The sequence below is a fragment of the Mauremys reevesii genome, linkage group 24 (assembly GCF_016161935.1).
Source record: "Mauremys reevesii isolate NIE-2019 linkage group 24, ASM1616193v1, whole genome shotgun sequence".
NCBI lineage: Eukaryota > Metazoa > Chordata > Testudines > Geoemydidae > Mauremys > Mauremys reevesii.
The window spans coordinates 10,327,218-10,353,299 of NC_052646.1; the positions used below are offsets into that span (position 1 = coordinate 10,327,218).

Here is a 26,082-nt window from a genome sequence, read left to right on the forward strand (position 1 = left end):
CACGTTCTATGTACCTGGTTTTGGGGGACGAGGGACTCCCCAGACCCAGCTGCACCCACATGCCGAGCTCCTGCCTGGGGAAGGACGGGGGCAGCCTCTTCTTATAGCCATGATGTTGGCCCGGCAGGCTCCTGGTGCCATCCTCACAAAGCCATGAAGGGGCCACGGGCCCCAGGCTGGACAATGCCTCCTGGGGGCCTCGGGCTGGGGTGGGGGTAGCCCTGGGAGAGTCCTGAGCTGGAATTCAGAGCCAGGCGGACGTAACTGCCCATTAGCCCTGGCCAAGCCAACGCAGGGCATGAGGGGGTCTGCTCTTGAGCACCCCCCATCCTGAGTGGACACCCCTGAGCCACCCCACCCTGTCCTAAGAGGGGGCTGCTCCTTAGCTCCCCCACAGCTCCATCCTGAGCAGCTTCCCATCAACCCCAGCCCATGGGACCACCCACTCCCACCAGGGACCCTGACTGGGACAGCCAGAGGCCCAGGGCCAGATAGGGGGCGGGGGTGCAGAGCCAAGGAGAGCTTCGGGAAGGGGCCCAGAGCCATGCAGGGGGAGGGGAAGGGCCATAAAGCCAGCTGGGGGGGATCAGAGCCGAGTAGACCCAGGCCTATGAGGGGCAGTCAGGGCTAGCGGGTGGGGGACAGGGCCTAGGGTGAGGCTAGGAGGGAGGGAGGGCCCTAGGCTGGGGCGGGGGGTGCTGCAGGGTGCTCCCAGTCCTGTGGGACCAGGCCTGAACTGCAGCTAAACAGGGCAGGCCGCACCAAATTTCCAGGCCAGGATTGGGGAGAGGACACGGTCACCTTTCCCTCCCAGGTTTTCTTAGCCAATGGGGGCCGGAGGCAGCTGGTGACCCCTCCCCTGGGCTGGTGTTGCCTGGGGCCGGGCACAGATGTGACCGTGGGGTGGGGGAATGGCAAGGCCCTGCTGGGGAGCAGGAGCCAGGCTTTGATCTGCTCCGGCCGGGTGGGGAGCTCCTGCTCTGAGCCCCATGTAATGGGCACATGGTGTGTTGGCAACGGCTCCCTGGAGACCCCTCCCAAACTAGGAACAAGGGGGACTCCCCCCACCCCAGTGGAAACAATGGAGACCCCTCCCCCCACTGCTAACAAGGGGGACTCCCCCCGACTGGGAACAATGGAGACCATCCCCCATTGGGGGACAGTGGGGATCCCTTTTCATACAGAGGACAATGGGGATCACCCCCCCCCGTGGGAATAATGGAGACCCCTGTCCCCCATTGAGAACAATGGAGACTCCTGTCCCTTCCCCCACTGGGAACAATGGAGACGCCTGCCTTGAGTGCAGTGGGCATGGCTGGGTGCCAAGGTGTGGGGAGGGGGAGGGCACTGGGGTTTGGGGAGCAGGGCACAGCTGTGAGCAGGAGGGGGTAGCAGAAAGCAGCTGGAGTGGGGGAGTGGGGTCGGAGATGAGGGCTGGACAGAGAGAAAGGAACAAGTGAGTCAGAGCTGGAGGGGGTGGCATTTCCCAGTGGGGCTAGCAGAGGGGAGCACCAGGCACTGGGCGCCCATGGTGCTTCCCCCCCCCCCCCAATCTAAGAGAGGCACCGAGTCCCTCCCAGCTTAGGCAGGAACCCTAAGGGGTTCCCCCTCCCCCTTCCAGGGCCCCATCCATGCAGCATCTCAGCCGCCTGTCCCCCTCCACCCATGCCCCTCTCAAGCCTTGGGCTGACACCATCCCACCGCTGTGCCCCCTAATGCTGGCACAGCCCCCACCCCAGCACTGTAAGGCCTCGGCGTTCCCCAGCATTGGATTCAACCTGCCTCCACCCCAGCCCGCCGGGAGCTGCAGCCTGAGCACCAGGGAGCGCCGTGCAGCTGTGAGCGATTGGAGGGGCCAGGCCACACCGTCCCCTGGCCGCAGCGCTGGGGGGAGCGCTCCTGCCTGGGGAGACGATGCGGCCCGCAGGGCGGACACAGCTGCTGCGAGGACTGGCTCTTTTAGCATGTTTACGTAATAAAATGTCTGGGAACAGTGGCCGGCCTGGCGCGTGATTCGTGTTGGTGCTGGGGCCAGCTCAGCCAGGCTGGGCAGTGGCAGGGTGAGTCGCCCGGGCTGGCTGAATTGTCATGGCCATGGCCATGCTGGGACCCCAGCAAGGGGCCCAGTCGCTCCTGGTCTGGGCTCAGGCCATGTGAAGTAAAACCCGCAGGTGGACCTGGGCTCTGGGTGGGACCCAGCCACTGAGGGAACATCAACCCCATGGCAGGTCTCAGAGCCCAGCCTGGGGCTCATGCTAGGCCACCAACACTAGTATAGATACTCCTGCTCTGTCTGGAGTCCACCCCTCGCCATGGGGCGCAGAGCCTGAGTGCCACTCCGCCTGGGCACAGCTACCCTGCCAGCTTGAGTGCCCCAGCATGAGCCCAGCTGCAGAGCCAAGTGCTCACAGGCGCCACTGCCGGGTGGGTTTTGTTGCAATGTAGACGTCCCGCTAGCGACCAAGGGCACTGTGTCCCCAGAACCACCCAGCCTTGGGCCACCTAGAACCCCACGGTGCTACCTGTAGAGCGATGCTCTGCTGCCATGGCCCGGTGCCACGCTCCCAGCTCTCTGGGGCCGGGCGCACCCCTCTGCATTAGTTCCTGGGACAGTTCCTGGGAAGAGATGCAGGCCCATCGTCAAGGCCCTTCACTCGGCTGGGCAGGCAGCCCTGGGACATTGTGCATGCTGAGAGTTTCTCTGGCCTGTGGGCATAAGAGCCCCACAGTCCCTTAGCTCTGGGGTAGGCGGTTGCCCGAGGCAGGGCCTGGAGAAGGAGGAATGGCATGGGGCTCATCATCCTTGGGCTGTCCCTGGGGTGTAGCAGCTAGTGCGTGCCGTGCTGGGACGAGCAGCCATGCTGTTATGACAGGGGCTGTCACCACGCCAGGACTGATGTGCCTTGTAGTGCAAGCATGACACCCACAAGCCTGTGTGGGGGACCCAGGTGCATCTGTGGCGGGCAATGGTTTGAACCAGCTGTGCTGTGAGCGCTGTGTTACCCCAGTGCACCAAAGGGGAAAGTCAGACACAGACCAGGCTGGTCACAGAGGCTGCCCTGGGCCATGCAACTCCTGGCCTGTGCTCCTGCCCCTCACAGGATTAACATCCAAGCTCCTACTTCCTTACTCCTCCAAACGTGCCGCGGGAGCTGCCTGCCTGACATGGTGGGTGTGACGAACTGGGAATGTTCTTAATGTTTTCTCTGAATACTGTGTTGGTGCCTCAGTGTCCCCTATGCAGTTCTTAAGTATCTAGGTGGTGGAATAAGGGTGTGTGATTGCTACAGAGCAACGGGCCAGTGCACCTAAGTGCCTGACACTCTGTCTCCTAGCAACTGATGGCCTGGGCCCCTCCCCTGCAAAGGTGCCAACTGAAGGTGTTGGAGACAAAGAGGTCAGGTGAACTCCTGGCTGGGGAAAGGAACTGGGCAGAGGAGGAGGGGCTGGAAGGGTTTTCAATCTGGAGCTGGCTGGGGACAAGGAGTGAAGTGCAGACGTAGGGGTCTGGCTCACTGCCCCCCAGAATGGACCCAGCCGAGGGGTCCGGTTCACAGTACCTACAAGCTCTGTTTTAGACCATGTTCCTGTCATCGAATAAACCTCTGTTTTACTGGCTGGCTGAGAGTCATGTCTGACTGCAAAGTGGGGGTGCAGGACCCTCTGGCTTCCCCAGGACCCCGCTGGGGTGGGCTCACTGTGGGAAACGCATGGAGGGGCAGAGGATGCTGAATGCTCCAAGGAGAGACCCAGGAGGTGAAGATGTGTGAGCTTCTTGCTTTGAAAAAGTCTGCTCCAACGGAGAGGAGGCTCCCCAAAGTCCTGCCTGGCTTTGTGGGGAGCAGTTCCAGAGCATCGCCCGGGGACTCCGTGACAACTGGTGGCAGGGGTGGGATGTACTGCACCCCGTGAATGGTGATTCTTGCAGTAAGTGACTGGGGAACAGTAAAATGAAGGAGGGATAATGAGGACCAGGCATGCTGAAGCTCAGAGAGGGATGGTTTCAGGGGGCAGTTAACCTCTGGGAGTGTGTGACCAGCGAGAAGGACTGTTGGAGTAACGGGGTCCCCCTGAGGACTGTGGTGAACAGTCTCAGGGGCGGAGGAGCTTGCTGCTCGACCCTGGGAAAGAGAAGGATTTTTGCAGTAGCAGGGTTCCCCTGGGGATTGCAGGAGCAGTCCCAGGGGCGGAGGAGTCTGCAGCTTGACCCTGGCAAAGAGGTGATCACGAGAAGGGCTGGCACACCAGGGGTTCTTCCTGGAAACCATGGGGGAGCCAAGAGCACGCAGTGCACTCTGTGAGTCCAGAGCCACTTGGGAACGGTGAAGTGATGGCCTATCACCATCTCCTTAAGAAGGACATTGTGATCCTGTGCACACAGAGAGGGTTACGCATTGGGAAGTTCACCAAGGCACAGTTAATCGTGCAGCTGGAGGAGGAGGACCGCTCTGTGGAGCAGATTTCTGACCCAGATGGGGCTACAAGGGGATCTGGGAGCAGCTGGAGCAGCAGCCAGGCATCCCCGAGAGTCTGGTCCCCAACCAGATGAGGGTCTTCACGATTGGGTTCCCCATCAGGGGATCGGAGACGGATGGGATTGGAGCAGAGCCTGAGAGAGCGAGAGGACCATGAGAGAGAGCAAGAGCCTGAGGAAAAGCTGCAGGAGAAGCAGCAGCAGCATGGACTGGCGATGGTGGAGCAGAGAGGCATAGGCGGCTTCCCAGGGGTCAGTGGGGAAACACGCCTGGGGTGGCGAGACCCGGGGACAGAGAGAACTGTGGTGGTGCAGCCGCAGATGCTGAGGGGCTGTGGTACCTGGGTGAAGATCCCCGGGGTGAAGCCCCTCGCCCTGCCTATGGCCTGGATCCCTGTGCAGACACAGGAGGGGTCAGGCAGGCTGGTCGTTGGGGTTGGGGGGTGATTGTGTCTCTTTGGGACAGGATCCAGGCCCTGCTCCTGTAACAGCCGAGGGTTTGAATTTAAATCCAGGGAACCAATTGGCTAGGATGGAAATGGTCAGTGAAAATGCAAATGACCTGGCTGGCAGGTGGGAGAGGCTGCTGGGCTCAGGATACCTGCCTACCTGTAACCAGCCCCCTGGGGCTGAGTGGGAGGGAGAGATGCTCCCCGCCCCTCTGCACACCGGAGAGGGGGCTCACGCTGGCTCCCATGCTGTGACCAGAGCAGAGAGCTAGCTGGCCAGCCCCACTGGGACAGCAAGGGCAGCACTGAGCATGGGGGGAGCTGAGACCCCAGCTGAGTCGGGGGACACCCAGGCAGGGCAGGTCAGCTGCCAACCAGGTTTGCCTGGTCCAGATGTGCTGCTGGGAAGTGATTACACAGCCGGGAGGGAGCCACCAGGGACAGGGCTCAGGGGGGCTGTGACCCCAGGCCCAGCCAGCGAGGGGGAGCAGGTCCCACCCCCTTCCCCAGCAGCTGAATTCCAGACCGAGCTGCGGAAGGATCCCTCCTTGGAGAAGCTGAGGGAACTTGCTGGCCACAGCGCTGCAAACCCCCTTGGGGAAGGCTGCAGGGACAGAGTCCTGTGGGAGAAGGGATTCCTGTACCAGGAATGGGCTTCCCAAGGGGAAGTAGAACTATAGGGAATCGGGAGGCAGCTGGTGGTGCCCCAGGAATCCACAGGGTTCTTCCCGTTCGTTGGCCTGCTAAACCCAGGGTTGTGAGTTCAATCCTTGAGGGGGCCACTTAGGGATCTGGGGCAAAAATTGGTCCTGCTAGTGAAGGCAGGGGGCTGGACTTGATGACCTTTCAAGGTCCCTTCCAGTTCTAGGAGATTGGTATATCTCCAATTATTACCTTTTTATTACCTTTTTTTTTTGCTGTATGGGAGGAGAGTGAGGGGACCCCTGGACCTGGAAAGGGAGGATTGGAAGGAGAAGGGGGAAGACCCCCTGGTGGATCTCTCCCCTGAGGTGGGAGCCAATCTCCCCATCAAGTGTTCCCCGTTCAGAGTCACTGGGAAAGCAGCCCAGAACCTGGAGAGAGAGATCAAGGACATGCTGGCTTTAGATGGGATCCAGCCGTTCAACAGCCCACGGGCCTCACCCATGGGGCTGGTCCCCAAGGGAGACAGGATGATCTGGTTTAGTGGGGATTATCGGAAGCTTAAAGCCATCACGGTGTCCGATGCCGACCCCATGCCTACGCCTGGGGAGATTCTAGACAAGCTGAGGGGGATGGAGAACTTGGCCCTGGCATACACTGATAACGTGCATCTTTAGCCAGACCTGGGAGGAACAGGTGTCCCTGGTGAAGAGGGTGCTGGGCTGCCTCAAGGAGGTGGGACTGATGGTAAAAGCTGGAAAGTGCAAGGTGGGGAGCGGCTGCCCAAGCCCAAAGCTGGCCAAGGCCAAGATGGGGGCTCTTAACCAAGAGAGCCCGAATCGCAGCCCAGAGTGCTGGGAGAAGATGCCATCCCAGTTTGACCCCTGGGGGTATTGGGGTGGCAAAAGGGTATGGGCTGCATAAACCTTCCCACATGCGGCCTGCAAGTGCCATCAAGCACACGTGACCTAAAGGAGGGCGCTCGAAGGGGGGACAGAGGTTCCGGGCCTGACCCTGCAATTGACTCGCTGAGTGACACTGGGCACGTCATGATCCAGCCTGACTGCGGTTTGCCCCTGTGTTACACGTGCCCCCATTTATAAGCCACTTTCAAAGCCTCAGGGGTAGTGCCAGGCCATATGTACGACTTTCTCCCAACGCCTGGCAGAGCAGTCAGACACCTCCTTCCCATCGTGTCCCCCCCACCCCACCCCAGATGGTGGCCTGGGTGAAAATTTCAGGTGCTTTCTGTCAGTTTGCTCACTATTGCATGCAGTCAGTGAAGCCCCCATGGCCCCAAAGCCATGTCTGTGGGGAACACACCACGCTCCTGAGCTACAGATGAGGTGGAGGAGATGTTTCTGCGGCAGAATGAAAGAGAAGGCTGGGTTGGGTGCTCATTGGTGTCATAGACCTTATACTGTTAACAGCTGGGGGAGAGTCTCCTTTAGTTCCTGTGGTGCAAGAATGGAAAGTCTAGCCCTGTGCTCTGCCAGTGGCTCCCTGTGCAGCTGTAGCCTCCCAGGGTGCCAGATTTGTCCTACACGCCTGCTGAGCTGCACAGCTAGCTTCAGTACAGGCCATGAGGTGGCAGCTCGTGCCTGGGTCCTTTGCTGCCCAGCTCGGGTCACTAGGGATGGCTCTGCTCCTGCAGCCTGCCCCTCTGCCCAGCTGGTGTAAGGCTCATGGGGACAGGGCACGCCCAGCCAATGGTGCCAATTGCACTGCATTGACTGGAGCAGATTGGGTGGCCCTAGGTACTGGGGGGAGAGAGGGGAAATCCCCTGAGAAACACCTTTGAGTCCGGGCTCCTCCGGGGGCGGACAGTATGGCCTGGGAAAACAGCTCTGCATGGGCCCAGCCCTGCCCCTGGTTACCCGCAACCAGCTAACGTCAGCAACCAGCACCTGCCCTGTCACCACGGTGCCACGTCCTGCTTAAAGTCATGTTTGTTCAACGCTCGGCCTGCTTGCCTAGCCCAGACCTGGCCAGAGCGTGTCTGAGCCAAACCCTTCCCAGGGCGAGAGCCAGCGCCCTGCGCTGCACGCGTCTCCCGGGGCACATGCTGCACCTCCCCCCTCTTTACACCCCCACCACCATGTATTTCATCATGCACATGCCCATCTTTACATGCACACACCTCCTGCCTGGAGCACACGTGTGCACACACACATGCACACCTGCCTGTACACCTCTGCAATGACCCCCCAGCCCTGGACACGTACTTATCTCCTACCACACAGTGCACCCACACATGGGCATGCACACACCTCCCCCTAGCCACATGCTTCTGTGCACACACCCACCACAGGATTGCTGTAAGATCCAACCCGCCCCTGGCTCGAGCGGCCCATACCCAACTCATTCTGCACAGGGTGTGTGTGTGGAGGGCTCCACTTAGCACCAGTGTGTTGGGCACCGGGTCATGTCCCCCAGCCACCAGCTTGACGAGTAGATGGGACACCTGTGGGAACCGCTAAGGGTGCCCCTGCCCTGCCCGGAGTGAATGTCCAGCCCGCGGCTGGCAGGGTCAGGGAGGTGGGAGCCCAACCCAGGCTGGCTGCAGTGGAGCCATAATTAGGCTCATGGCTTCATGCTCGGTCCTGCTGCCCCAGCTCAGCGGCAGCCCCCCAGCCCAGCACAGCCCTCCCATGGCGCCCATGGCCGCAGGTGCTGGAACCCAGGGTGCCAAGGTGGCTGCAACACCCCCTGGCTTGAAGCGGTTTCCATCATATCCAGGGTTTACAGTTTGGCTCAGTGGCTCTCAGCCCCTCTGCACGAGGCTCTAGTCAGGAAGGGGTGGGGTTCTGGGGAGATGGGCTTGCCCCTCCCCCCAGGAACTCCTGCCCCTGCAGTGCTTTGGCCGTGGCTGCTACCCCGGAGCAGGGCCTGGCCTCAGGCCCAGGGGGATTTTGCATCTATTCAGCACTGGTGAGGCCTCATCTGGAGCACTGTGTCCAGTTTTGGGCCCCACACTACAAGAAGGATGTGGAAAAATTGGAAAAAGTCCAGCAGAGGGCAATAAAAATGATTAGGGGGCTGGAGCACATGACTTATGAGGAGAGGCTGAGGGAACTGGGATTATTATCTGCAGAAGAGAAGAGTGAGGGGGGATTTGATAGCTGCTTTCAACTACCTGAAGGGGGGTTCCAAAGAGGAAAGAGCTCAGCTGTTCTCAGTGGTAGCAGATGACAGAACAAGGAGCAATGGTCTCAAGTTGCAGTGGGGGAGGTTTAGGTTGGATGTTAGGAAAAACTTTTTCCCTAGGAGGGTGGTGAAGCACTGGAATGGGTTACCTAGGGACGTGGTGGAATCTCCTTCCTTAGAGGTTTTTAAGGTCAGGCTTGACAAAGCCCTGGCTGGGATGATTTAGTTGGGTTTGGTCCTGCTTTGAGCAGTGGTTGGACTAGATACCTCCTGAGGTCCCTTCCAACCCAGATATTCTATGATTCCATGAGCCTTTGTCTGGGGATCTGCTCCATAAACACCCCCTCGCAGTAGCTGACAGTTACACAGCCTCCCTCAGCCCCGCCCTTCTGGCAGCCAAGGGGTGGAGCTGGGCACACCTGCCCCTGAACCCCAGCAATGCTGCCCTGCAGGGATGACATGAAGCAGGCACCTCCCGCAAACTACTTCCCATGACCCCATCTGCACCCTATCCCCTCTGTAAAGTATGCGCAGCAAAATCCTGCTCCCCAACCGAGTTATTCCAACAGGGCCCCTGCTGGGCTGCCAGCGTGGGAGCAGAGACTAGAGGCCAGAAGCAACCCCCACTCAGCGCCCTGAGCCATCTCATCCTGCTTTCCTTCCCCACCTCCCCTCTGGCAGCCCTTTGGCCCGGGCCAAGTGGCTCTGTCGCCAGGGGGTGCTCACACCTTGAGACAGCGGCAAGGCCCAGCATCGCTCCGGCTCGCTCCCTGCCCCATAGCCCAGCCAGGTGGGTTTTAGTCTCTTCACACTTTCCCCCAGCAATCTGTCCAGCCCAGGACCCAGAGGGCGGGTCCCTACCCAGCGCTCTCCGGCGTGTCCCTTTGGGATAGTGGGGGGCCCCTAGCCAAGCACAGGATACCAGCTGAGCTGTCATGAGGGTTGCAGACACAGGCACCCCTGGCCCTAGCCCTGCTGGCCTTTTCAGGGCTTCTGTATCACACCGCCAACTCCTGGCTGTGCTGCCTCCTGCTCTCCCCTCTGCCTCAGCAGTTCCCAGTACCCGTATTTCCCTCTCTGCGTGAACCTGGGTGGTGCAAATTGCGTGATAGAGGATCTGAGCAACAGGAGCCATGGCTCTGGGTGCCCCACTAAGAAAACGACAGGCTAGGAGCTCGGACGCTGTCTGTCAGGGGGAAAAACAGAAGAGCCAGCAAGTGGATTTTGAGTCAGTGTAGGAGGCAATCACATCATTTCTGGTCCCCCCTGGCTCTGTGGCTGCTGGCAGCCCTGCCCCAGATGGAGAGGTGAGGACATCCTGGCCCAGGAGAGGTGGGCTGGACGTGCCTGCCTGGCCCAGCAGCAGCTGGAGAGACTTGGCCCTAGGCTGTAACTAGGGCTCCTAGACCCAACAATAATACAAATAATCAATTCAGCACAGAGGTAGACAAACAGTGGAAACACCTGAGACAAATAGCCTGAGCCCCAGCTCTTCCCCTCTGCAGCTCACGGCCCACCAGGGCAGCCTGGCGTGCAGGCCATGTGCCACGTCACACAGGAGTCCAGCTCCAGCAAGCGGTAAAACCACCAGGGAAACTAACGGGGCTTAAACCGACCAAACACTCAAGGAGGAAGGCACCGTTTTGACAAAGGGAGGCCGCAGAATTGGGCTGGGAGCAGCAGAACCAACGGGAGGTGTTTCCCCAGACACATTTAAACACAGCTCACTCCTGGGTGGGTTCCTAGTTCAATAACAGATGCGATATCAACCCAGGAGGCCCCTGCATTTCCAAGCACTCAAATGGCAGCGTGATCTCTAGAGCCGCCCCTGGTTTTGACAAAGGGAGGCCGCAGAATTGGGCTGGGAGCAGCAGAACCAACGGGAGGAGGTGTTTCCCCAGACACATTTAAACACAGGTGTCTAGTGGGTGGGTTCCTAGTTCAATAACAGATGCGATATGAACCCAGAAAGCCCCTGCATTTCCAGGCACTCAAATGGCAGCATGTTACAGCCAACAGCCCCCTGGCCAGGGCCCTCCCTGGGTTGTGGGAGAGCCACATTCAAGTCCCTGCTTGGAATCAGGCACAGCCCAGCTGGGTGCTTCACCACAGGGCCCGTCCCACCATGCATATGTTATGTACAGACATTCCCACAGAAAGCTTCTGCCTCAGCGACTTGGCATTAAACAAACCCCCAAAAGCCACATTTTTTGGACAATTCCCAACCAGCTCTGCCACTGAGCTGCCGTGTGACCATGGCCATTTCACTTGACCCCTTTTGGCAGCTGTGTCCTCTCCCACCCCTGGTCTTGTCCCTGCTCTTTGAGGCAGGGGCTGGTTTCTTACTAAGTTTGTGCAAGGCCTGACAGCGGCTGGGGCCTGAGGCTGCCATTTTATCCCAAATAACTCCTACTAGGTTGGGGCTGTTTGCCAGCCCAGCCTGGGAGCTCTCCGTACACCAGTAGTCCCCCTCCGCATGTCTTGCCATGGAACACTAAGCCCCCACCCAACACGACCCCCCTCCCGCAACCCCACAGGGGGCAGCCCCCCCATTGCAATTGCAACCCAGCAGAACAGACAGCAATTTCTGCTCAACCACCAGCCCTGGCAGGGGCTTTGCAATGTGAGCAGCAGGGCACAGGCCCTGCAGAAACCAGGAACCCCCACCCAAGGGTCAATTCACACGTGCAGCCACTGGTTGGGGGATCCCAGCTGGGGACCTTGTGCTGACTGGGGCAGGTTCTCAGCAGCTTGGGAAGACCAGTGCTCTGCCGGGCTCCCCACACCCAAGGCACCTGAATCCAGCAGCCTCATGAAAGGCTGGTGCTGGTGTCCTGAGCAGGGCAGGGGACTCACAAATACAACAATTAGCTTGAAAACATTTTTAATAATAAACAATAAAACCAGTTGTACTCCCCCTGACCCCTTAAGGCAGAGGGGCTGGGCAGGGGCCTTTCCACTCTTGGGTCCAAGTTCTGCCATACGGGGGGATATGAAAAAACAAGTCCCTGGTCTGAGCCCAGTTCCTGGAGGTAATACCCTGGGCCAAGGAGCGAAGGAGGCAGAGGGAAAGAGCTGCCCTTCACCCCAGCAGAGGGTCCCCTGCGTTAGGCCTGCTGCCAACCCTGCCCCAACCACTGACACACAAAGGACATGCAGTCCCCAGCCAGCCTCAGGGATGCTTTTTATGCAGTGGAGTAGCTGAGGCAGCAGCATTTCACGTGAGAAGAAGCCCTGCCCTGCTCCCAGTGACACAGGGGAGTCCAAGGGGTGGATGACCCGAGGATGGCACTGGGTGCCAGGGCAGAATGGCATGTGGAAGGCCAGGCCCCAAGAAGAGACGTCAGGGTGCAGGATCTCCCAGGATGGTCAGACAGCTCAGTCCACACAACCCAACACAGCTGCCTGCTCTGCAATGGGGTGGGGGTGCAGGGACAGAGCAAGGGGGTTTGCACTGAGGGCCCCACACAGGGGCTGGGGGGATGGTTGGGCACTGGCCAGACATCATGGCTCACTCATGGCTGCTCACGCCATGCCCTCCCCCCGGTGGCTGAGCATATGGAGCTGCAGCTTGTGGAGATCGGTGAAGGTGCTGTGGCACTGCTGGCAGGAGGGATAGTGTCTGCGCAGCCGCATGTGCTGCTTCAGCGATCTCTGGTACACAAAGCGCTTGGCACAGACCACACAGATGTAGGGGCCCAGGGGGGGCCGGCCTTGCCTTCGCTTCTTCGGGGGCTGGCCTGGTCCTTGCTTCTTGGGGGACTGACCTGGTCCTTGCTTCCTGGGGGGCCGGCCTCGTCTCTTCCCCTGCAGGACAGGCTCCAGCTCCTCATCCTCTTCATCCCCGCTCTCCCCTGCCCAGTCCTCCCCAGAGCTTCCCCCGGGGTCACTGCCCTCCCCTGCTCCCTCCTCGGTGTATTTCCCTTGGGGCTGGGACTGCCGGAAGTTATAGGGTTTGTGCCACGCTCCCTGCTCAGCCCAGAGCTCCTCTGAGGGGGCTGGCAGCTGTGGAGGGGCTGAGGGGGGTGGAGGGGCTGGCAGCGGCATCAAGGCCAGGGGCTGAGAGGGAGCTAGCAGTGGTGGGCCTGAGGGAGGTGGGCATTGCAGGGGGGCTGATGGTGGCAGAGGCTGTGGGGGCTGCAGGGGGGCTGATGGTAGCGGGGGCTGGGAGGGGGCTGGCACTGGTGGGGTGTGTGGCCCGTTGCCCTTCTCTGCTGATGTCCTGCTGCTGGTGAGATCACCGTGCTGCCCTCCTGCTGGCTGCTGAGCTTTGGCTGCAGAGAGAAGAGGAGACAGGTCAGGCAGGTGGCGGGGGATGACCCTTCATGGTCCAAATAAGAGCCCCTCTGAATGGGCAGTGAGGGCCCAGGCCCCAAGGAGGGAGCATGCTCTGCCAGGGGAGAGGAGTTAGAGGATTCAGCCCCCGAGCCCCATGAAAGGGCGCTCCCAATGGAAGTGAGGGCCAAATTCTGATGTTCCATCAATCTGTGAACCCCCATGACTCCAGGAGGGAGTTCCAGGGGTGACCCTCTAACCTTTCCTCCTTAAAAAGGCCCCCTTCACTGCCCTCCCTTCAACTCTAGGCACGGAGAGTCATGGTAGAGTCTCCCTTGCTCAGAAAGGCATGTGTGCTTGGCACAATCCTCCGTATTTCTAGCCCAGGACCCCAAGTGACATGAATCCAGCCCCCCGCCCCCTCCCCAGACAGGGAGGCAATCAGCTCGTTTTGTGGTTGGCACATCCCCACTTTCCACGCTCAGCGCAGGGCATGGCCCAGTCCTAGCCAGGAAGGCAGGGTGGCCATCTTGTCCCTGGCAGCCATCTTGTTGGCACAAGCCGAACAGGTTTTGTAATGAATGGAGCCACATGGGAATTGCTCCAGGGCCCAGCTACTGCAGGGAGGCCGACAGCAAAGGCTGGGAAACGGGAGCCAACCTCCCCAATAGCTAAGCATTGTGCCCTGGTGTCAGTATACGGTACCTGGGGCTGGGCGCAGCTCTGGCATCCTCCTGGGTACCGATCCTTGCAGAGTACAAGTGTTGGTACTCCCAGCTCTCGTGCCTGCGTCCCTCGGGGGCACAACCATCTGGGGTGGGATCTGAAGGATGATCTTGGTGCCCGGGGGCAAGGTTGCCGGGTTCAGTAGGATCAGGCCGTTACTTATCACTCCTGTGACTGGGTCTGAGGGAGGGATGGTCAAAGGGACTGAGGCAGTGGCCATCAATGTGGTTGAGCTGTGGGGCCTCACTGCTGCTTGGATTGGGGCTCCAGCAGCTAGTGGGGCTGGGGCTGCGGGCCTGGCTAGGGCGGAGCCTGTGGCCCCAGCTGGGGCAGGGCTTGGGGGTCTGGCTGGGGCGGAGCCTGGGGGCCCAGCTGCTAGTGGGGCTGGGGGTCTGGCCGGGGCGGAGCCTGGGGGCCCAGCTGCTAGTGGGGCTGGGGGTCTGGCCGGGGCGGAGCCTGGGGGCCCAGCTGGGGCAGGGCTTGGGGGCCCGGCCGGGGCGGAGCCTGGGGGCCCAGCTGGGGCAGGGCTTGGGGGCCCATCTGCTAATGAGGCTGGGGGCCTGGCCGGGGCGGAGCCTGCTGCTGGCACAGAGTCAGGGACTCTAACCAGAGTCTTGGCACTGTTGTGTCCTGGCTGGGAGGCATGGGACTGGGACTGTGCCTGGGACTGAGCCCGGCAGAAGTGCCCTCCCGTGTACTGCACCCCACAGCGCGCGCAGGTCTGCAGCCCCTTGTGCAGGCTCTTGTGGAAGAGCAGCTTGAACTCGAGGGTGAAGACGGCGCCGCATTCGTCACACACAAAGGCCTTGTGGCGGCGCTGGTGCAGGCGCAGCAGCATGGGGCTGGCGAAGCTCTTGTTGCAGTCCTCGCAGTGCAGCAAGGCCTTGGGGGTCAGGGCCTGGAGCTGCCCCACGTGGTTGCGGATGTGCGCCAGCAGCTCTGCCTGCGACACAAAGCTGCGCTTGCAGTCCATGCAGGGGAAGGGCCGGATGCCCTCGTGGCGCCGCAGGTGCTCCTGCAGATTGGGGGCCGAGGCGAAGACCTTGGGGCACTTGGAGCAGCTGAAGGGGCGTTCCCGACCCCCGCTGTGCACGCGCTGGTGCTTGGTAAGGTTGGAGGAGTCGGTGAAGGACTTGCCACAGGCGTGGCACGAGTACAGCGCCTCTCGCGTGTGGATCCGCAGGTGCTTCCGCATGTTGCTGCTGTTGGCGAACTTATGGCCGCAGGTGGGGCATGGGTAGACACGCGGAGCCGTCCCTCCCTGGGGCCCCCGCTTCCTCTGCCGCTGGGGAGAGGGCTCAGCTTCCTCCTCCGAGCTCTCCTCCGTGGAGCCACCAGGGGAGTCTCCCTCCTCCTCCTCTGCTGAGCTCTCCTCCGTGGGGGTGTCTCCCTCCTCTTCTGCTGAACGCTCCTTCGCAGGGCCCCTGGGTCTAAGGGAATAGCCCCTCTGGCTGTCCAGGGCAGCCTCAGAGGACTGGGCAGGGGAGGAGGGCGAGGAAGGTGGCACTGCTGGGCTGCTGGCCTGGCCCTCTACATCATCTGCAGAGAGAGGCACATGGTGAAATTCCCATCCTGGTGGGGCTGCATCTGGCAGAGCAGCTTAGCTGGCGCCTCAGCCTCCCCCAACCCCTTACGCTCTCAGCCCAGTTCAGCCATTCACCCGATTACTCTTCAGCCCCACATCACTAACCCGCAGCTGCCCTATGGATCCTGCTCTCAGCGCCTCGGAGAGGGGAGGTCAGAATGCAGCCAAGCCCAGAGCTGGTCTCTGGTGGAGGAGTTAAACACAGGTCTCGCCCCTGACAAACGCTGACAAGGGTGTCCCACCACCAGAGCACTTGGGGGGACGGAACAAGAGCACCGTCCCCATGCCCCCGCGTTAACACCACCCTGCTCCTGCCAGCTGGGCCAGCACAGCGCTCAGGCATCCAGTGGGGATGGAGGACAGTGTCTGAAGACGCTGCTGCTCCCCTAGACGGCCCGGACCGTGGAATTGCCCGAGACTGCACATGGGTCACAGAGGAACTGCTGCCGAGGCCCTGCCTGAGTCTCTGTCCTGCTCCAGCTTGGATGGTGACACCTGGAGCAGAGCCCCCCACCCAGGGAAGATGTGGGTGATCTCAGGACAAGGGTCTACACATGAGATCAGATCTGTGGCTGAGATCCTAACAACCAGACTGACCACATGGTGCTTGAATCCCACCACAGACAGCCAGACAGGAAGGGACCCAAACTCTCCCCTGACTTTGGGAACAGAACCTACCCAATCTCCCAGTACAGCTGACTTCCCCCCAGAGTGCGTTTCTTCACTGGCCCCCCTCCCTCCTCGCTCTGCTCACATTTACTGCCCCCTTGCATGCCTCCTCCTGCTGGGGGTCAGGATGGGCAGGGAGCACGTGCTGGATCCCTGAGCAGGGTGGCGGGTACAGCCTGCCAGGCCCCTGCCCTCCCCACCAGACAGGTGGCTAAAGCCCAGCCGGCTTGCTGGTTCTCCCTGTGGCTCATCATATGGAGATGTACCTATCTCATAGAACTGGAAGGGACCCTGAAAGGTCATTGAGTCCAGCCCCCTGCCTTCACCAGCAGGACCAAGTACTGATTTTTGCCCCAGATCCCTAAGTGGCCCCCTCAAGAATTGAACTCACAACCCTGGGTTTAGCAGGCCAATGCTCAAACCACTGAGCTATCGCTCCCCCCGCAGCTACCTCCTGAGACATCCAGCTGTGGGCTCAGTGTCAGGCAGCACAGCCCCCAGGTGGATCCACTGCCAGATCCCAAGTCACTCTCCTCAGGGGTCCCTTTCCCCTCCCCACAGCTGTGGGGCTCACGCTCCTCTCCAAGGGGAGCTGGATTGAAGAGAGCCAGCACTGCACATGCACGGCCTCACTCAGCAGGGGCAGCCCTGGCCTGGCCTGGCAGGGGAGTCCTCACCACCAACCCACACTGGTCACAGGGGTGGCAGGAGCCTAACCCCAGCTCTGCAGTAAGGGCCTTCCTGGCTCTGCCCGGAGAACAGCCTGGGATGCTCCGGCATTGGGCGCACAGGCCAGGACCCCGTTCTGTGCCAGTGCTCAGCCACAGTCCAGGCTCCACGCACGAGCACTCGTCTACACAGGAAAGCGATACCGGTATAACCCAGGTGTGAACGTAAAGTGACAGCTGCACCGGCGCATCATACGCACCCCACCCCAGCCCCAAATGCTGCACTGGCGCAGCATATGGACTCCCCTCCTGGTGAACGCTGCACCGGCACACCAAACGGACCCCCTTCCTGGTGAAAGCTGCACTGGCGCAGCATATGGACTCCCCTCCTGGTGAACGCTACACCGGCGCAGCATACGGATCCCCTCTCCTGGTGAATGCTGCACCGGCGCAGCATACGGATCCCCTCTCCTGGTGATTACTGCACCGGCGCATCACATGCCACCTCCCCACCCTCAGTGAATGCTGCACCAGCGTGCCATATCCTCCCCCGCCCTTCCCCGGTTAATGCTCATGCTGGGATGGGGGGGCTTCAGCTTATGTCGCTTTGGAAGGAGTTTAGCTCAAGCCCTCCAAAGTCACTTTTATCCTGGAGTCAGAGGGGCCACGAGGAGGTTTGCACCAGTCTAACTCTATTCATTTAAGCACAGCGGGGAAACTTTCCCACACGCACATGCCCTGAGAGAGCCCTGAGCTCCTTCAAGCGTGTGCTCCAGGGAGCTCCAGCCACCTGGCAGACGAGAAGTCCTGCTCAATCGGATGGTGGTCTGGGGCCTCCCTGTAAGGGCTGGGAAGGGAACAGACAGAGACCCGGGCAAGTAACAGACTCTAGCTCCCTGACACTCTACAGTCTCGGGAGCAGACTCTGTCAGTACAGGCCTCACTTTGAGCCTGGGAGGAGTCCTGATGACCTCTGGGACTGACCATGTGCTGCGCTGCCTTGCTGAACTGGGGTCTCAGCCGGCCGGCTGGGCTTTTCCCACAGTGCTTCCCATACGGTCACAGCCTGGAAGCAGGAATATCTGTACCAGCTGTGAAAACACAATTAGACACCCATGCTTGTGGCATCAGCATTCGCTAATTCTGAGCGAGCAGCTGCATGTGAACTCACTGTGTGGGCACCACGGCATCTGTCAGCGGAAAGATCTCCCCTTTGAGATCTGCCCTCGGCTACAGGGAGCAGGAGGTCCCAGTCGCTGGGGTAACGCAGGAGAGGAGAAGGAGCTCAGCAAGGAAGGGCACCATGGACAGGTTTGTCCAGTGCCTGCGTAACGGGGTTGGGGCTGCAATACCAAGCTCATCATCATCATCATCATCATCTGGGCCGAGGTCTATGGATTCACCACACGATTACCACTCTCCAGTGATTAGGCCAGACCCTCCCCCGCCCTGTCCCCTGCGCCATCATTCACAGCAGCGCAAAGCAGGGGAAAGACGACCAGCTCCGAACGGCAGCATTACACGCTCACGGACACAACGGCCCGAGAGGGCCCCTGGGTTTGTTAAACACGCCTCACACACTCGTGATGGGACCCCTGCTGAGCCGAGTAGCCCATGTGTGGCACAGGGACCCCAGGAGCACAGGGCTGTGACAGCTGCTCACACCAGACTTAAAAAAAAGCTAGAATAGCTTCTCGTAACTTTAGTGGCGAACGAAACAGTCCGGCACAGCCCCTGGATAGCGGGAGAGTCGCAGGCAATGCTGCTGGAGGCAAAGCAGTAACTTTCCCCATGCCGGGTATAAAGGAATCACATTCCCTCACCCCGGTTTTGGTTTTGCTGCAGGAAGCCAAGCAAACAAGCTGCTCCTGAGCTGGCGTCCGGGACGGATGAGGTGACAGCACCTCGCACAGCAGGCCTGACCCTGAGAAGAGCCCAGCAGCTCTCAGGTGCCCAGCTACCGGCTGAGCAGGATCACAGCAGCCAGACCCTTTCCGGTCAGATGCAGCTCAGAAGGGAGCAATCTCACGCTGCCTTCGACAAAGCCGTTTCCTTCGACACGGGCCTCATGCAGGTCGAGAAACATGCACGGTAGCACCCGGCCCAGCACAGCCAATCGCCTGGGAGGGAAACGCCACTGAACAGTCTGTCTAAATGCAGTGAGGAGGATGAACCACACGGGAAACCAACAGCTGATGGTACAGAGTCTGCCAGAGAAGTTTGCCATTTGAATGCACTGGAGTGCAGGGACTGTCAACGCTCTCATCCGTTCATCCCCGGCAGGCGAGAAGCTGACGGGTATCACTTTCCAGCACAACGTTCAATCGCACCATTTTCAGGTCCCTAGGCAAGTTCCAGCTGAGTGGGGACAGGCATTCGCCCAGGCGCACTCTAGATCAGACTGATCAGGTGGAGGTTTCCTGCCTGGTTCCTAGCTGCCAGGCAGAATATGCAGGAACGCTCAGCCCTTGTCTAACCCGGCTCCTGCTGAAAGCTGGGGGCTCTGGGAAATCCCAGGCTGGGAGTGCAATGCACCCTGGGCAGTCACCACAGCTGTGCACTCAACGGCGTGCCAAGAGCCAGGCAGAGGCATAAATGGAAGTTTACCAGCACGACCGTGGCAACTACCTGCCTGATTCTGGCATCCACGCGTGTAGCGCAGACGCACGTTTCCGGGCATACATTGCTGGAAATCAGGCCCTCTTGCTACATTCTGCTCAGCCAGCACAGTCTCGCGGTTATAGGGGCTTTTCCTTTAACACTTAATGGCTATTTAAAAAAAATAATCCTATGACAACAACTTCCCAAAACCTAGCCCAGCTCCACAGCTGCTTCCGTGGCCGATGCTCGTTCCTGTTCTATTCCAAGTGGCTCTGATGCTTCCCCAGCAGTCAGCAGGCTCTGAAACAATGGGCTCATCTGACACTGAGAACCGGCAGCGCCAACTAGCTCCAAAGGTTCCAAAAATCAAGAGAGCGAGAAACAAAAAAGCCACGAGGGTTCTGGAGAGACACTTAGTTCTCCACCGGGCCCGGGTAGAGCACACACACGCCACAGCATAGCCTGCTGCTGTTGCTCTAATAACCTAAAACGCCCTGGGCTTTATGGAGCCGGCTGCTTCAGGGATTTGGGACCTTTGGATTCCTGGTCCCCATTTAATGCCCAGTTCCCGCTGGCTCAGTGGCCTGGTGTCTGGCCACACACAAGAGAAAACACTCCTACAACTGTGTGACATCGCGGTAATCACGCACGCCTTCCGCCTCCTGTCCTGCCCAGACGCCAAGGTGAAAAACGTCGCGACGGCCACCCTGCGCGCCGCCACCGCGAAGCGAATCGTCAGAGCTCCCTCCGACCGAGATGTAGCCACCTTCCTGAGCGGCTCCCTGGACGGCGAATTTGCCCGGGACAGGGGCGACATCGCCTCGCTGTGGCCCCGCGCCCGAAACGCCATGCGCCAACTGGGAAAGCGACTGGGCTGCCGCTGGGTGTGGAGCGAGGAACGGCGGGAGCTAGGAGTCCTGGTGCTGCGGATCGGGACGGAGGGCAACACCATCGTCAGCCCCGGAGCCAGAGGCATGCTGAAGTCCCTGAAGGCCGCCGTCCACGTGCTCTACGTGGACACCCTGAGGAAAAAACCTGACCAGGGCAAGGCCTTCGAGGTGACCAGCAAGTGGGACTCCAGCAACCACTTTCTCCCTGCAGGCAGCTTCACCTGATTCGCTGACTGGCGGTTCATACACCGCGCCCGGCTGAACTGCGTCCCTCTCAATGGAGCCGTCTGCCACGGGAACCGGGACAAACGCTGCCGGAAGTGCGGGTACGCCATAGAGACCTTGCCCCACTTATATTTTACAGAAATAAACTCATGTACATCACGCACAGGCACGGCGGCGCCAACGTCCCCTGCATGGGAGACCAATTTGATGACAATATATATCTCCAGATCAGTGGCACCGCTATGGGCACCCGCATGGCCACACAATATGCCAACATTTTTATGGCTGACCTGGAACAACGCTTCCTCAGCTCTCGTCCACTCACGCCCCTTCTCTACCTACGCTACATTGATGACATCTTCATCATCTGGACCCATGGGAAGGAGACTGGAAAAATTCCACCATGATTTCAACAGCTTCCACCCCACCATCAACCTCAGCCTGGACCAATCGACACGGGAGGTCCACTTCCTAGACACCACGGTGCAAATAAGTGATGGTCACATTAACACCACCCTATACCGAAAACCTACCAACTGCTATGCTTACCTTCATGCCTCCAGTTTCCATCCCGGGCACACCACACAATCCATTGTCTACAGCCAAGCACTGAGGTACAACCGTATCTGCTCTAACCCCTCAGACAGAGACCAACACCTACAAAATCTCCATCAAGCATTCTCAGAACTACAATACCCACACGAGGAAATAAGGAAACAGATCAACAGAGCCAGACGTGTACCCAGAAGCCTCCTACTGCAAGACAAACCCAAGAAAGAAACCAACAGGACTCCACTGGCCATCACATACAGTCCCCAGCTAAAACCCCTCCAACACATCATCAGGGATCTACAACCCATCCTGGACAATGATCCCACACTTTCACAGGCCTTGGGTGGCAGGCCAGTCCTCGCCCACAGACAACCTGCCAACCTGAAGCATAGTCTCACAAGTAACTGCACACCGCACCACAGTAACTCTAGCTCAGGAACCAATCCATGCAACAAACCTCGATGCCAACTCAGCCCACATATCTACACCAGCAACACCATCACAGGACCTAACCAGATCAGCCACACCATCACCGGTTCATTCACCTGCACGTCCACCAATGTAATATACGCCATCATATGCCAGCAATGCCCCTCTGCTATGTACATCGGCCAAACTGGACAGTCTCTACGGAAAAGGATAAATGGACACAAATCAGATATTAGGAATGGCAATATACAAAAACGTGTAGGAGAACACTTCAACCTCCCTGGCCACACAATAGCAGATCTTAAGGTGGCCATCCTGCAGCAGAAAAACTTCAGGACCAGACTTCAGAGAGAAACTGCTGAGCTTCAGTTCATCTGCAAATTTGACACCATCAGCTCAGGATTAAACAAAGACTGTGAATGGCTTGCCAACTACAGAACCAGTTTCGCCTCTCTTGGTTTTCACACCTCAGCTGCTAGAAGAGGGCCTCATCCTCCCTGACAGAACTAACCTCGTTATCTCCAGCCTGCTTCTTGCTTGCTTATATATACCTGCCCCAGGAGATTTCCACTACATGCATCCGACGAAGTGGGTATTCACCCACGAAAGCTCATGCTCCAAAACGTCTGTTAGTCTATAAGGTGCCACAGGATTCTTTGCTGCTTTTACAGATCCAGACTAACACAGCTACCTCTCTGATACTCCTACAACTAGCTCCCTGGCTGGCAGGCTCCCAGAGCGACCAAATGACCCTCTCTGTCCTAGTGCCAGGAGCTGGGGGAGCTGCAGAGGAGACAGCTCTTGTACCCTCAACAGCCAGTTTATTGGGTGGGCCACAGGAAGTCAGGGTTAGATGGACAGGGAGCTGTTTCGCACCTGGGGAGGGGCATGCAGGGGATGAGGGTGCAGGCCTGAGCGCGAAGGCTGGACTAGGATCTCAGCAGAGGGGAGCGAAGGCTGAGGCACAGAGGGGCCTGCGGAGAGGGGAAGGAGTGTTTGGGGCCCAGGCTGAGGTTCTGCAAAGGCAGGAACGAGGCGCAGAGGATAGGACGTGATGACCAGAGACAGTTTATGCTAAACACCAGGAAGTTCTTTCCCATGGTGAGATCTATGGGCCTGGGAATCTTCTCCCAGTAACGGGGCGGGAGCCCCGTCGCCTGAGTTGTGGCTCAGCCACTGGCTCCAGGGCCGCGCTGCCCAGATGGATTACCAGGCCTTTCCCATCGACAGCCGCGGTTAGTGCCATTCGTGCCAAGCTCTGGAAAGCTCCCAGTGCCCCGTGGCACCAACCCCAGAGACAATCTGACACGTACATGCAAGTGTCACCTGCAAGACTGAAAGCATCCACCCTCCAGAGACGTCTGCACGTTAAACGCCACAGGGCACCTCTTGCTGCCCGCGTTATCCTGACAGACGGCGGGGGCAGAGCTGGCGCTCTCCCATCCCCTCCCATTGGGCAGCGAGCTCTGCACTTACCCAGCAGCGCCAGGGCAGAAAGCAGTGAATAAATGCTGCATCTGGCACGTGACACACGGCTGGACTCGGCCCCTGCCGGTCGCTCAGAAGCTAGCGAGCTCAGTGGTTAGCGAAATGGCAGGGTCTCCTGCGAGCAGGGCTGGGCGAGGGTTCCCTGAGACACAGGGCAGAGCTCCTCTGTATGAGCCTTAAAGGCTGCTGTGCCCAACTCCCCTGACCTCAGGATCTCAGGCTCAAGGGGGCACAGCCGCTGCAGAGCATGGAGAGTGCCAGGCAGAGCACCACAGCCCCCAGATCACTCTGCTTCCCGCCTGCGCCACCCCTGCTGAGCCCCCATCCCAGATCCCTCCTCTCGCCCAGGCCCTTCCAGATCTGTGCACGACAGGCAACTGCTCTCCCCCACTGCCCCCCGCAGGAAGGTGGTGCCTCACGCCCCGACAGGGATCCCCGTATGCATGTGTCAGCTGCAGAGCCCCAGCAGGGAGCCAGGTATGCTCTGTACCTCCCTGAGTCTTCACACAGCCATCTCTCTCTACGAGGGACTCCCAGGTGCCCAGCTGCACTCAGGGCCCTTCTCAGAGAGCTGGGCAGCATCGTGATGGCATCAGATCAGACCAGCTCATCCCTCCTCCTGCCTTGCTTGTGCTGGCATAGCAGGAGCCCAACAGCCCCTTCTGAGCTGTGCCTGGTGGGCTGGGCAGGACTTAGGTCACCCCAGTGACACCCTCTCCTCCATCACCTGCTTCCCGAGCCTCGCTCTCCACCCTGTCTGTGTCGTAGGCAGGGTCCTCCCGGATGAACTCGTCGTCCAGCTCCATGGGGTCACCCCGGCACCATTTACCTGCGCAGAAAGCACACTGGGTAGGAATCTGAGCGTGTCTCATCAGGGCAGGAGCTCAGAGCGAGTCCTGGCCCTGCCAAAGCCACGGGGCAGGGAGACGCAGGGAAGAAGGCAAACCACGCCCAGGTGGGTCTCTGGGGAAAGGGGCACATCTCTGGAGCTTTCAGTGCCTGGCTCCTCTCCCCAACCCTGGCCTGGGCCCCATCTTCACTCTGCCGGGCTCTGTGAGAGCAGGCAAGGATGGGAAGTGGCATGTTGGCAGCAAAGCCACTGCACAGTCCTGAGCCAGACCGAAGGGTGGGAGCACCGGGCTGGGCAAGGGGAGAGCTAGGAGCCTTGGGGGTGTCTGAACAAAGCAGACGTTCCCTGTGTGCTAGGAGCTCCGGGGCTTGGAGAACTGGCTCCTGGAGTGGGACTGGGTCAGGCAGCATCTAACCCAAGGACCACATGAGGACTAGTACATTGGCCCGAGGGCCACATTACTGACACCTCCCCCTGCTGCCCTCGGCCCCGCCCCTACTCCACCCCTTCCTTGAGGCCCTGCCCCACCTCTTCCCTGCCCCCATTCCAACCCCTTCCCCGAAATCCCCACCCCAACTCCGCCCCCTCCCTGCCCCCAGGGGGTTCAGGAGCGGTGTGGGGTGTGGCAGGGGCTCAGGGCAGGGAGTTGGGGTGTGGGGTGCAGGAAGGGTGAGGCAGGGGGTCAGGGTGCAGCAAGGGGCTTAGGGCAGGGGGTCGGGGTGCAGGAGGGGTTCGGAGGGTGGGCTCTGGCCCTGTGCTCCCTGACTGTCTTGCCCCCCCCACCCCAGGAAGCAGCCCAAACCTGGGGGAGGAGAGGCACAGGGGTCTGTGTGTTGCTGTTGCTTCAGGCACCACCCCCAGCAGCTCCCACTGGCCGGGAATGGGGAACTGCGGCCGATGGTAGCTGCTGGGGGTGCTGCCAGAAGCAAGAGCAACACACAGACCCCGGTGCCCCCATCCCCTTCCCCACGTTCCGGCCACTTCCCAGAGCTGCGGGGGCAGGGCAGGGCATGCAGGGAGCCTGCCCTTCCCCCAGTGCGCGTTGGGCCAGAGCCGCACGAGGTAAACGCTGGGGGAGGGTGGGGGGGCCGCAAGCAGCTCGCGGGCCGCAGAAAATAACCCCGTGGGCCGCATGCAGCCCGTGGGCCGCGTGTTTGAGACCCCTGATCTAAACCCAGACTGGACGGAGCCCTGGGGATGGTCTGTAGGGAATCAATCACACTGCTGTGGCCACAGGTGATCTGACAGGGCTCTTCCAGCTCTAAGTGCCCTGGGTGGGGGAGCTGGCCAGCCCACTGGGGTATGGGCACCACGCTCCGAGGGCACCTACTCTTCAGCAGCACGGAAGAGGCCGTGTCCTCCCACTCCTCATCCTCAGGCCTGAGCTCCCACTGCTGGATCAACTCGTTGATCTCTGCATCCAGCTGCTGGGCCTGCTCGTCGAGGCTGCTGGTGCCACCCTGAAGCTCCAGGGCCGCCTGGGGAGATGGTTCCTGGGCCATGCTGGAGGCCTGGTGCGGAGCTGCAGGAAGGAGGGGGTTAGAAGGAGATGGTCAGTGCATTGCTTTGCTCAGCCCTATATGGGTCTGCCTTTTACCTCCGCATCACCTGGCTCCGGGTAGGAGGGGACACCGCTCCCCTCTGGCTGCTGGATTTTTGCTCTCCCCATGTAATAAAGGGGGAGGCAGGGAGCGTCCAGGGTAAAGTCTCCCCCGCACGTGGCCTGGGCCCGACCGTGACACCACAGCAAGGGTGTGAGCAGTGCGCAGGGCCTCATTCAGCCACCTGCACTGGGCAGGGCGGATCCCAGCTGGTGCCCAGCATTGGGAGCTTCAAGCTCAGTGTGCACACTGGGGTCTCTCCGGGGGGCGGCCATTTTAAGGCTGCTGCCCTGTACCCCCTAGAACGAGGTCACGTCTGACTATGCAGAGGAAAAACGAAGCCTGAGCTGCCACAAGGAGGCCAGGCCAAGCAGCAGCTTTCAGACAGAGCCCCGGGAAAAGAACTCATCATGTCCCCCACATCTGCCAGCACCGCGTTTAGTGAAGGGCAGCTCGGGAAGTCTCCATTCCCAGGTTTTGCAGGGGAAGGGGGTTCTCACGGCCCCCCTCTGCCCCACGCTAGCAAGAAAGCAGCCTTTTGTTTTCTCAGACCAAAAGGCTGCTGGAAATGTGTAAGAACCCTGGGACACGATCCTGCTTCATCTCAGATCTGCTTTGGGTTTCAAGAGGGATTGAGATCCCCAGTCACTGACTGGAGTCACCCTGAATATGGACATTGGACTATAACCTATGGACTATTTCTAAAGGGACTTTTGGCAACTACAAGCTCATCTCTACTATGTATCTGAACCTCAAGAATTGAATTCAAGTCTGTCTGTATATTGATCTTTTAACCAACTCTCTCGCTCTT

General features: G+C 59.8%; 1 protein-coding gene across 2 annotated transcripts in view; it reads right to left on the bottom strand.

Annotated features, from left to right (window-relative positions):
• Positions 1 to 11,579: 11,579 nt before the first annotated feature.
• LOC120390034 (zinc finger protein 628-like) overlaps positions 11,580 to 26,082 on the bottom strand; it is a 49,571-nt gene continuing 35,068 nt past the window's right edge. For both annotated transcript variants that reach the window (XM_039512257.1, XM_039512258.1), the window contains exons 5-9: positions 25,001 to 25,192; positions 23,548 to 23,649; positions 14,218 to 15,252; positions 13,693 to 14,145; positions 11,580 to 12,986 (exon numbers count right to left, since the gene is read on the bottom strand). In XM_039512257.1, the coding sequence (XP_039368191.1) occupies positions 12,238 to 12,986; positions 13,693 to 14,145; positions 14,218 to 15,252; positions 23,548 to 23,649; positions 25,001 to 25,192 (2,531 nt within the window). In that variant the 3' untranslated portion in view covers positions 11,580 to 12,237. The remainder of the gene's footprint in view (positions 12,987 to 13,692; positions 14,146 to 14,217; positions 15,253 to 23,547; positions 23,650 to 25,000; positions 25,193 to 26,082) is intronic.